The sequence below is a fragment of the Temnothorax curvispinosus genome, unplaced genomic scaffold (assembly GCF_003070985.1).
Source record: "Temnothorax curvispinosus isolate PA1 unplaced genomic scaffold, ASM307098v1 QBEX01012496.1, whole genome shotgun sequence".
In the NCBI taxonomy this organism is placed as follows: domain Eukaryota; kingdom Metazoa; phylum Arthropoda; class Insecta; order Hymenoptera; family Formicidae; genus Temnothorax; species Temnothorax curvispinosus.
This window is the reverse complement of record NW_020222276.1, coordinates 344,960-357,082: the sequence shown is the minus strand read 5'-3', so window position 1 is coordinate 357,082 and position 12,123 is coordinate 344,960. Positions and strand designations below refer to the sequence as shown.

Here is a 12,123-nt window from a genome sequence, read left to right as displayed (position 1 = left end):
AGACACGTTACTCAAAATACAAACGGAAGCCCTGGTTCTGGCGGTGACGCGGAAAAATTAGCTAGTACCAAGCCATCCCTAAGGGAGAATAACAAGAGGAATACCCAAGAGTCTGTAAGCTTGGCCGCGAGTAGGACGCGCGGAAGAGGTTTCAAGCCCAATGCTAATAACAACATGGTCACTAACAGAATAGTTGAGAATAAATCGAAAGGACGTGGCCCGGGTCCGGTTACAGTAGAGAATAGAAGGAATAACACCGCGCAGCATAATGAAGAGCATCAACTTGCTCATGACATGAAACAGCAACTCAATATTAACGATGGTGGTCAATATCATCAGCCTGCGCGACACAACAGTGAGTTTTTGTCAAGTATAGCGATATTAAAAGAATGAGAAATTTTATAAATATATTAATAATAGTCAAATTTCTTTTTAACGACAAGACTTGAAAACGTTAGAGAAAATTAAAAATAAAATTAACAATTTAATTTATTGATTAAATTGAGTAATTATATTTTTTTTATTTTATGTGAGATTATTTTTTTTAGTATTTTTAATAATTAAAAAATGTCTAATTCAAAATATTTATTTGATAATTAAATTAATGTAAAAACTAATTTAAACATTCTGAGAGATATTTTTAGGAATCTAGATATAAAAAATTGATTTGTTTCTTCTCTTAGAAAATTTCTTATTGTTGCTTAAATTTTTACTATATACAGCTGCAAATATGTCTAACTTAATCTTTTTTCTAATTTGTAGAAGGTTTTTTCACGTCCTCCAACCAACACAGATCAAACACAGTACCACCTAGAATGCAACAACAGCAGCAGCAGCAACAACAACCACAACAATCACATCAGCAACAAACGCATTCACAACAACAGACAATACAACAACAACAGCAACAACAGGATAGTTCTGGAAACAGACCTAAACGATATTCCAGTCTTCGTCAACGACCTACCATTTCGGAAACTTCCACGCAACAGAATTATCCATCTCAACATACTCAACACGGATATTTTCCGCCTCAAGGTAATGACATTGCACACATTGACAATATATCTTACTTTAACGCATGTTTCTAATCCATTTCTTATGATATATGCTTTTACATGGCCTAATACAAGCATGTACTTAACATCCTTAACATTAATGTGTCGCTTGTGCATATGCGTACCTAGCTGGAAATTCAAGAGCCGTTTTGGAATCTCCAGGTAAGAAAAAAAATATATATGTATGTAGAAGTTAAAAGTGCATATAGAAGCTATCTAATTATCCCCAGATAAATATCTTTTTTACAATATTTTTTTTTCCAGAAAAACTAAAAAAAAAATTATGCGATAAAGAATATAAAAGAAAATTATTATTTCACATTTATAATATTTTGCAATGGTGATAATAAGATATATAATTCTTTTTATGCACAGATCTTGTTTGATTGATTAAACATATTTTTTCAATTTAGTTTATAAGGTATTGCAAACTGATTTATCATGCGTTAACGTTTTAGGTTACCCACAAGGTCATTTTGAGCAGTCTTCTCCGGTCGCTCCAGCCACAGCACCCATGGCAGGGCAACCTGTCATTTCTCTACCACCCGGTGGGCAAGCTGCTAGCTACGCGCCACCACCGTTTTTAGTACCACCACCACAATTTATACCACCTCAAACAGCACCTCCTAGTATAATTAATTATGTTCCCGGTCCAAATGGCCCGACGTTTCCACCAAACTTTCAAGGTTACCAGGGATATAATCCTTCGGTACAGGTGAGAAGAATAAATCTTTTTAAATATCAAAGTGAAAAAGAAAATCGCAAAAAGATGGATGCCATATAATATAAATGCTCCATATTTAATTTTGTGTAATTTAATATTGTAGCCTCAGGGTCCACCACCGCCCCAAGAACTGTACCAACCGCAAGGGTGTACTTACTATAGTCCCGCACAGCAACAGCAACAAGCAGTTCCTTTGCGGCGACCGAAAGCGGCTATACCTATTCTTCCACCACCTGATAATCAGCAGAGCGGTAGAGGAAGAGGTAGAAGCACTCAGCAGTATCAGAATAATCAATCTGGTGGTAACGCGCAACAGACTGAACACGAAGTCAAGAGCGGTAACGCGATGGAAAGTGACGAGAAACCCGTGCCGGGACAATTTGACAGTGCGCAAGTCGAGCAGCCGTGCACGCCGAGTCAGGAATCCCAGAACAGTCAGGCTCCAGACGTGATCAGAGCAGTGAACGATATGGACGGGAAGGTAGAGATCATCGCCAATGCCGACGCTCATATAAAGATTGACGCGTCACCCGTTAGAAAAGATAATTTGGACGATAGCGTCAGTGTTAAGGAACTATTAGAAGCAACTTCTAACGAGAAGAACGCTGTTTCCCACAGTCCAACCCCACAGACATTGGCCGGCGTCGAGACTGAATTAGGTAACATTGAATCCGCAATCCCCGAAAGTACCATCGTCGAGAAAGCTGCAGCCTAAATAAGCGTGATTGTTAACATTTTACGCTTCGTATTCATACGAACGTTTTTCCCCGCGATTTGCCGCGCGTTGAAGTGTCGCTTCGCGGAATTATACACGACGCGCGTGGGCGAAACGTTGCTTCGAAAACGTTTCTAGTTTATTCGCATACCCATAATCGTATATTTATTCTGTAATGCAATTGCCCATGCAATCTTTCGCTGTAGAATCAGGGATGCAGAATAACTATTAATCAATTCGTATTCGGAGAAGTGCTTTGAATGCACTATATTTTATAACAGATCGAGAGATATTAAAATTATCGTTTCTCGAATGCAGTTGCAGTAAACTAGCTATCTGACGTGTAAACCGCGACATGTAGCTTTAAGGCCATTGATCCGCCACTAAAGCCATTTAACGGTTTAAAAACGAAAAATCATGATTTTTTAAATAGAATTCATGATTTATTTAACCCTTAAATGCCCCCTGGGGTCCAGCGGACCCCAGACCCTGTACAATGATATATTTTCAAATGTTCTTGCCAAAAGTGGAGCTCATGCTCCCATTGATGATAGTTGAGTGATTGACCTACCCGTTTGTACACTTAGCAGTACTCAGTTTACTTAATTTTTTATACTATGTTTAAATTGAAATTTTAACATTATAAGCATTTTATTCTCTTTTCTAAGCCTTGAACAACATTGAAAAAAATTTTTATAACTAAAGATAAAAAAATCAATGAGTAAGGAGACATTTTTCATGCTGGGGTCTTTTAGACCCCTCATGTCATTTACGAGATTCTTGAGAGGTGTGGCATTTAAGGGTTAATTTATTTTGTGTAACAAAATGAATTAGACTTTTACCCATATGAATTTGGTTGAAATTGGACTTACAAAGGTATCTCGTAAAATAAGAGAACAAAACGATACAATGCATGTGTGTGTAAATCAAATTACATGTGAAAAAATTTAATGAAATTTTTTTTTTATTTGTAATAATTTTTTTTACGCAATAATGATGCAACATATTATATTATATATTATATATGACTGCAGTGACGGATATGAAGCTTTTGAAAGCCTTACTGATAATTGCTTCGGGGTAAAAAAGTTTTTCAAAAAATCGATACGCGAATAATGCTATTAAATATAAGTTTAAAGCATGTAAAAAAAGCGTATTAACATATGGGAACTATAATCCATATTTGTAATAATATCTAAAATAGCAGCCTCTTAACGCGCTGAAGTTATTATTGCCTGGAATATTAGGTAACGATGATTTTTTCATATACGAAGTCTATCTATAACTGGTCAATATTTAGCGAGGAACGTTACCGTGTACTAATGTAATATACTTGGCAGCTGCGCGGGCCATGGACTGTGACACGGTAATTCTATTACATATACTTTTTTCAATGTTATAACTACCTACAGTGCAGGAATGTTTGTAGTTATAATATTAACGAAATACATTTCATTGAATAATGTAAGTGTGCATCTTTTTGTATGTGTATAGAAATAATCTTTTTTTTTTTTTACATGCAATCGGGATAATATTTAATTTAACAGATGTCTGTTCTATCCGTCTGCCTTCCTTACGCATTTCTGCACTCTTTTTTCTCGTCTCCTAGCTTCGTTTGAAAAGAGAAGAGACCACGGTCTTATTTTGCAGAAAAGAAAATATGCGGAAGCACAACAGGAATGTGAACAGTTCATCGGATATCTTTTTAGTTTTCTCTTCTATATTATGATGAATTCTCTTTTATTATATTTTATTTACACGTTTCCGGCCGTTGTCATAAAGATAATATAAAGTACTTTTTTTTTTCTTTTGCGATATTAAGATATGCCTCTAAGATCTAACTCGAATATACTAGAGTGTTTAATCAATGAAGTAGATAATTATTTTTGTGAATACATTAAAAACAGCGAGAGCGGCAATGAGACGAAGCGATCAATTAATTTCATTTTTAACTCGCCACGATTATTAACGTCTAGGAATATACGGCAAAATTATGCAAAGCCTTAAACAAAATTCTATTGAAAAAAAAAAGATATAAAAACTCTCGATAAAAGGGATTTATACACGGTGAACGGCACTTCTGCGCAATAAAAATGTAAATTTAAGTGGAAACGGAGCGAGAGGAAGAACACGTCATTCGCTGTAGCATATTGTACAGTTTATAAAAACTAATATTACTAGTAATAACTTTATATAATAATTTTAAGCTTTAAACGTTAGGATTACGTACACTTTATTAAACTTTGTAGATATATTTTGATTGATATATCGATTGTATTATAGGAAAAATAAATAATCGCAAGTGTAACACACGAAAACGAAGCATAACTGAGTGCTTTTAAGTGCCGGAATAGGTAGAATATAACGCTTTATATTTACACTCTTGCGTTTATTCTGTTGAATTTTAAACGTGCGTCTCTTTAGGTCTCCAATTTTTCAGTTATCGATCTGTGATGTACATTGTTATTACATCTATATCTACAGTATAATAAAGTAAAATGTTTAAAGCAGCAAAAATCTCAACGATATCGTCGTGCACATCTCAGTGTATACATATTATAATCGCCTATTTACATATTAATTGAATACTATGTGACTCAGTTCATTTAAATTCAACGAAACTTTAAGAAAGTTTGTTGAACGAGGCTTACTTAAACAGTACATAGGAACAACTCAACTCGATCACATCTACGAATATTACTGAGCTTTCGAGAACTATACTTTATTGCAGTATACAAAGCGCATCTCGTCAAATGTTCTTTTAACTATAATTTTCTTCGATCAATCTTGATGATATTTCTCGTCTGAAAAAATGATAAAGATCATTTATCGCAATTTTTTAAATTGTCAATGACTTTCGCCTGTTTCCTCTTGGATCTTGACTCGTCAGGAATCGGTTACTTTCCAGTTGCTAATTATCGAAAAACTATTGTACATGCCTCGGCATTTTTGTGAAGAAAAGTTGTGGCTTTCAAATTGGTTTAAAGAATTTGGAAAAGAACATTTGGCGTAGTTTTAGGGTACGAGAAACGAGAGGCTCATTCTTGCTTCACGTTTTGCGGTACACTGATTATGGCACTGAGAGGTATGATCTCGGTGCTTCGCTGAACGTTATTACTGTTGGACGTCGTGCGAATTGATCTCGTGTAATTTCGAGATTTGTGTTTAAGCGGGTCCGCGATACCCGCGACGTATCCGCGTTTGTGAGCGCAGGTTCCGTCGCTGTGGGAGCACCGGAAGGTACGCCTGAACTCCTTGCGAAACTTCCCTGCAACAAATGTACCCGCATCGTGTAGTCTTCATCATTTAAGTTTGTTTCCGTCGGAATATCCTTTGTGATGACGTAATAGAAAGGTGCGATGTGTAGAGGAAAAAATACATAAATTGTGTGAAAAGGGCAATTTGTGAGCTTTTGCTTTAAGAAAATTTTAAGGAAGCTTTTACTTTAAGAACGTTTTAAGAAAGCTTTCGCTTCGTACGTTAAACTTAGACGCTACAGGATCACTTTAGTGCCTGGAGGATATTACTGTAGTTAATGGAGAAGCGTGAGATATAAAAGGTTTATGCGATAGAGAAACTCGACGCTGCACATTTTAGTATATCTGCAATATCTTTTACGCTGTTTAGGATTTTAGTTTTACTTAAACAAAAAAATAAATTATTAAATTATATTACAGAAGAATTTAAACGAAAGGAATAATAATAACGATACTGGGACGGAAAGGAATACTATAATTTTTATATATCTAATATAAGCGAAATATAATATTTTAGAATTTTTGCTAACTTCGAAGATTAGGCATATTTAATTTTACGTATCGGACTTGAGAGATGTTTCGAACGTTCGAAAGCACGCGAATTACTTAAATGTCAACGAATTGTTTCCGCCGCGCATTTTAGTGTTTCAATCCATCATTCTCATGTCGAAGATTACATAAAAAAAGAAACAAAAGAATTATCGCGACTGATCTCATTTCAAAAACGTTTTCCAGGTATCGTCAAGATATTTCGAATTTCGTTTCCGCGCTAATCGACCGTCGCGATTGGTCCGCTTCGATCGCTCTGATGGATCTGGGTATCGAGAGTGCGATATTGCGATTCTCGAAGTCGGTCCACGATCAAGCGCGAAGCCGCGTTTGAATAGCTCCGACCGTTCTTCGCTACCTGAGAGTGAATTTCGTGCATCGGGAACCGTTCGTTGGCGGTATCGCGTACGGATCGGTCGTGATAATGAACGTCGTGTGCACGTTGTCGCGCGCGGATATCACGATCTCGGTGTCGGTGACACTTGATATATACTAGCCGAAACGGCAGGTGACGGCAGACGAGAGGGAGATGAAGCCGGCCGAGGTTATTTTTTCTCCGAGGTGCGAAGGTGCATCGAGGTGCATCAAGACAGACACGCGATTATTGCCAGGTATGTCGTTATTTTGCTGCTCCGATTACGTTCTTGTGTATGTGTGTGTGTGTGTGTGTGCGCGTGTGTGTGTTTGTGTGTTTTGTTACATATATATTATATTTGCGCAAAGTACATAATGACGTAATGGCGTTTGCAGAATAGATTTCTAGGCCCAGTTTCACAAGTATCGGTTAACTTTTAATCTTAGATTAATTCACTCTTCGTCTCCTTCTAACGTCTCCCTCTAATTTAAGGTTAAAAGTTAACCGACACTTGTAAAACTGGGCCTAAACCTTTATGGAGCTTTCCGGAACGGATTCTGATCGAAATTTTATCGCTAATTGGCTAATTTTAAATTTATTCATTCCGTTACGATCATTCTTTAATTTAATCTTATTATAGCGAACCGGAGCGAATCAGCTGGAATTCAGCCAATCAGGTAGCTCGAAGTCTACGTGTGACAGAGCCCTTAAGGCCTATCCAGACGAACTTGCATATAGGTGCATAAGCATTTGCATAAGGAAATGGATTGGTCCATTTCGTTATGCACATGTAATATACGGACCAATCAATTTTTGTCTGGCTCGACCTTAATCGCCGCTCGATCTGATACGAGCTTAATGTGTGCCACTGTGCACTTTTGATTCGCGTCAGAGGGGACCTAGATTACGTATCTTTTCACGAGGTCGTGAAAATGCGAAAAGTGAGAGAATTTACTAGAGTATCTATAATTTCATTGGTCGAAATCTAGTAAATCTGTTCAGTTTTCGCATTTTCATCTCGTGAAAAGATACGTAACAGGCCCCCCCGCCCCCCGGGTGCAGCAAACGCAACCACCGCCGAAAGCGGAAATATCCGCGCCGCCTGATTGGCTCGTCACGGAGAGGCAGAGAGATTCTCGATATCCGCCGGGACTCGCTTACGTCACATCGCGTCCGGCCGTCGCGATTGGCTCGTCGCTACGGCGGCCCGAAGATTTCAAATCTCCGCCAGTTTTCGGCTGGCGTCGCGATAATCGCTCTTCGCGGAAGGAATCGCGTTCCAAACGTTCGGCTACTTCCTAGCTCGCGCTACTTTTGTCACGCGAGAGCGATCGTGTCTCGCGCGTCGAGAATAATCGCCTTTCGAAGTCCCGCGCGCGTGAATCGTCGTATAAGTTAAAGTAATAGCGTTTTTCTTTGGCAGAACTGGTGCGCACTCAGTGCACATTAAAGCCGTTGTACACAAATCAACGTAATGTGTATGTTTAATATAAACGGGTTAAATCATGAAATGCTCAATATTCTTTATTGCACTATTTGGTAAAATATGTACTGGGTATTTTATCAGTCGAAATATTTGCATTTTACTTTAAATATTAGAGATTAAATCAGTGTACAACGGCCTTAATGTGCACTGAGTGCGCACCAGTTCTGCCAATGAAAAACGCTATAATACGCGTCGTAATAACGCGAGTCGGATTTCGCGATTTCGGGCTATCGGGACGCTTCTCCGCGCTCCGGTACGCGACGCCGGTCAGCGGGGAGGAAGATGGAAGCGATCAGAGTCGCACCCCGAGTACATTTGTATCTTCTCGCCGGAGCACGATTAGCGTCAGGTATCGTCGTCTTATCGATTTTATCTTCTTGCAACGACTCGCCGATTTTCCATCCAAAAAATGCGACTCGACTTCGAAACTACGCGTATGCGCAAAATAGCGGCTCCGCTCGCCTCAGCCGCGGATTTCCGGACTTGTTTCGCTTTTGCGAATCTCTCTTCTTTCTAAATGGCGGACGAGTGTGTCGTTGTACACACTCGATTTCATGTTGAACTAGATATGCGAACGAGCACGCACAAACGTGAACGAACGACCTGCTTCGACGAGCTTGCTACTTTTGCTTCGCATCGCGTTCGTTCGCGCTCGTTCGTTCGGATCTCTGAGATCGCGGAAAATGCTGACCGTTGGCGCCGTTAGCGGGGGAGACGAGGCGGGGAGGACGCGTTCCCTCAATATGCACACAAATGTGATAATTTCAAATAAATTAAAATAATATTTACATGTGTAACTTGAAAACTTTAAACTCTGTACTTCTTTTTATTCTTTCTCCATGTATTTATTTATTTAGTTTTTTTTGTTTAGTTTCCAAAGTCCCCTCCAAAAATTTATACCTAACGGCACCAGTGCTCAGTCGTTCGTCTTTATATAATTGCGACTGACAAATTATATATACGGCTTATTGTCTGATAAATTATAGTAATTATACAATCGCTAACGTGACACGTTAATATTGTGACTTTCAGTATCGGCGATCCGATATATCTGAGGGCCCGGAGAAATCTCGATTGGAATCCTCTTCGCCCTGTTATCGTTTCATCGGAGCGCACCCGATCATCCTCGGGTAAGTCAACGTTCGACAATCTACTTGCGTTATTTTCGTTACTTTCTGCGCTTTCGCTACTGCAAGTGGATATTTCTTAATCGCCCTTGGCGAAAAATTATACGTTCGATACAGGCTGCCTTCCGATATTCACTGCCAGTACTGAAAATCTATAGTTTACGTCGCATACACTATAGATTTTTAGTACTGCCAATAAATATCGGAACGCAGCTTTATAACAAGCAATCTCAGTACAAAGAAATAAATCTACCTTTCTATTACCTTCTGAAAAGAGGATTTTGTGAAATATATAGTGTCTCGTGCTTGTTCCATTTAATATAATGCAATAAATAATGAATAAGTATATAGCTAAACCCGAAATAACGTCATTATTTCGATGTCACCGACGTTCTCGAGCGATTCAAGTTTCCTTGTTATCTTTTTGACAGTCTCGTTAAGCTTTAGCAGCGAGATTTCAATAAGATTTCAATAGCGCGGCTCCGTGTCACATGTTCACTGCAATGGATCGGGGGTCGGGGGGCGGGGGAGGGAAGGGTGGTGGTCAAATAGTATCGTACGTGCTTTACGGCTCACCCTTTGTGGCCTCACCCTTTGTCGCCTCGCCCCTAAAGCGCGATCGGTCTAAGCACGAGCGCCGCCGATATCCGAGTCCGTCCCGCCGTTAAACGCCGTCTCGGCGGCCACGACGCTCGCTCGCACGTCAGGCGTAGGCGCCGCCCGCGCCGCGTGGTCGAGATGCATTTTCGTCACTTTCCACGGTACCCCGCCGCGTATCGTCGCGCGCCGTCAAAACAGCCGATTTCGCATGCTCGTGCGGCATCCCCTCGTATAATCTTCGCTGCTCGGCACCGCGTGCCGACCGCGACGTATCGTCGCCCGCTCCATGCTCGGCGTGCGGCATTCCCGACAATTACGGCGGAACTCCCGCCGGAACTTACCTGCAAAGTATAGAGCACCGAGTGATTTTCTAGGGGCTAGCAGGGGAGCGGAATGTGTGATTTTTAAGCGGGATATACTCCGGCCGGCCGGCGAACAATCAACGCGACGCAGTCTCGCTTAATCGAGTTCCGCGTTTAATCCTCTCGTAAAATTCGTAAAACCGCGCCGCCTGGGGTCCACTAAATCCGTTTGCCCGTCTTTTTCACACGAAATATTTTCTCCTCTCTTTTTTTCCCCTAATCCTCCGAATTCCTCTAACGTACTCCCGAAATTTTTAATAGATATAATTTCGTCACAACGCACACGTGCTTCACAAACATTTGTACAATAGTTCAATAGCTTATTCTGGAGATTAATCAAGTAGAAAATTCTAATAGAAAAATATTAAAATTGCCATAATTTTTAAGATATAATTTTCAAGTAAGGTAAGGAGCGTCTGTTTTAAGCCAGTTAAAAAAAATTGAATAAAATTTTTCGAAATTAAAAGCCCCATAAAGCCAAAAAGCCCAAGACTCAAAGCTCTTCTCTTTCCTGAAAATTGGAAAGCTCTCTCGGTCTCGAAAATTTTTTGTCCGATTTTTTTTTAACTGACCCAAATAGCCTCTCTTTACCCTAACAATAGGAGCAACGAGATATCACATAAAATTATATATTTAATACATATCGATTTCCCAGTGAACACAATGAAATTACAACTAACCTGTACGTTACATGTTGCATTGTGTTCACTGGGTTGTTAGGTGACTGATTTTGCACCATTGAGCCGTTTTTTACTGCTCAACTGATTCTATTTTTTATTTTTTATGTGTAAATAAATACGAAACGCACATGTGTTATTGGTAGATTGATCACTCGGCAATTCTTCAATATTTGACTTACACCACTATATGGTTTTTACCCCTCAACTTGTGTTACACGTAAAAATTATTTGATTCCTCTTTTACTCCAAACTAAAAAGTCGAATTAATTATCAAATCTAACGAGATAAATCAAAATTTGAAGAATAAAACTTATCTCTGTGTTTTGCATTTCGATAATAGTAAAATTTTAATAAGTCGAGAAAATAAGTCTCATACTTTTTATTTTCTCGAGTTATTAAAAATCTCATTTTTCTTAAAACTTTCCAAGAGAAGTAACAACGATAAATAAATTTACGTAAATATATTTTCTGATAAAGATAAAGATATGATATTCTTCAAACAAATATCAGATTAAATAATTTGTATAAATGGCGTAATTAATCAACTATATAAATTCTTAATAAAAGAAACGATAAAACAATTACGTATACAATAATGGATCGATAAAACGGAACGCAAAACAATCCGTGATCCTTGATTCAGTTTGAAACGCGATTTAATTATTCGACATAGAAATCAAGGCGACGAAAGGCAATCGTAATCATCTCGTAATATTCGCAGATGACGATTATTTCTTTATAACGATCAACATTAACAGGATACATCACATTTTGAATTTAAACACGTATGGATCGAGGGGTAATTGCGGAATAATACGCGAATCCTTCAAATAAATGGAGAGCCGCGCGACACGTCGACCGCTTACCGAATAATTGATCGGCACTTGAGTACGCAAGAGACATAATATATTCGGCGTGTATAATATTTTCTGAAAGATATTTCGTAGATGACAATAAGAGTGGCGCGCGACGCCTACAGCGATTGTTTTTTTTTTGCGCTGCGCGCGGTGTTTATCTGAGGTCGCTCGGCCGTTATCATTCGCAAGGTGAGACTCGAGGTAGGCAGCGGCTCGAGCCGCTCCGCGGGTCATTCGCTCATGAAATACTGTCGCGGGAGGTATCACGAGGCGCAAAACGCGATCGCGCCGTGCGACTATTGATCCTCAGCCTCCCCTCGCGATATCGCGAATTAATCAACTGGCACAACTAA

General features: G+C 39.1%; 3 protein-coding genes across 7 annotated transcripts in view; 2 read left to right on the top strand and 1 right to left on the bottom strand.

Moving 5' to 3' along the window:
• The first annotated feature begins 216 nt into the window (after positions 1 to 216).
• Positions 217 to 1,738, top strand: LOC112462521 (putative uncharacterized transmembrane protein DDB_G0285049). 2 transcript variants are annotated; one of them, XM_025028340.1, is made up of 4 exons: positions 217 to 355; positions 763 to 1,038; positions 1,188 to 1,220; positions 1,517 to 1,738. In XM_025028340.1, the coding sequence occupies exons 1-4, from the start codon at positions 320 to 322 to the stop codon at positions 1,643 to 1,645; spliced, it is 474 nt and encodes a 157-aa protein (XP_024884108.1). In that variant the 5' UTR covers positions 217 to 319; the 3' UTR covers positions 1,646 to 1,738. The 2 variants fall into 2 exon arrangements, with proteins under 2 accessions (XP_024884108.1, XP_024884109.1); XM_025028341.1 differs by lacking the exon at positions 1,188 to 1,220.
• Positions 1,739 to 3,618: 1,880 nt separating this feature from the next.
• LOC112462549 (orexin receptor type 2-like) overlaps positions 3,619 to 12,123 on the bottom strand; it is a 42,074-nt gene continuing 33,569 nt past the window's right edge. For 2 of the 4 annotated variants that reach the window (XM_025028402.1, XM_025028401.1), the window contains exon 7: positions 3,619 to 5,765. In XM_025028402.1, the coding sequence (XP_024884170.1) occupies positions 5,536 to 5,765 (230 nt within the window). In that variant the 3' untranslated portion in view covers positions 3,619 to 5,535. Of the gene's footprint in view, positions 5,766 to 9,847; positions 10,213 to 12,123 lie in introns of all 4 variants that reach the window. The other 2 variants (XR_003041672.1, XR_003041673.1) reach the window with 2 other exon arrangements.
• The window catches only part of LOC112462556 (dnaJ homolog subfamily B member 1-like), a 70,227-nt gene continuing 66,437 nt past the window's right edge, over positions 8,334 to 12,123 (top strand). Inside the window, exons 1-2 of the mRNA XM_025028414.1 lie at positions 8,334 to 8,493; positions 9,177 to 9,274. The gene's annotated coding sequence lies outside the window, so the exon portion shown is untranslated. The remainder of the gene's footprint in view (positions 8,494 to 9,176; positions 9,275 to 12,123) is intronic.

Bases quoted from the DNA above. Each gene is read 5' to 3' on its own strand.
- LOC112462521 (XM_025028340.1), top strand. From the start codon at position 320: ATGGTGGTCAATATCATCAGCCTGCGCGACACAACA. The intron at 356-762 runs GTGAGTTTTTGT...TCTAATTTGTAG, and splicing joins TCAGCCTGCGCGACACAACA to AAGGTTTTTTCACGTCCTCC. The intron at 1,039-1,187 runs GTAATGACATTG...ATGCGTACCTAG, and splicing joins CGGATATTTTCCGCCTCAAG to CTGGAAATTCAAGAGCCGTT.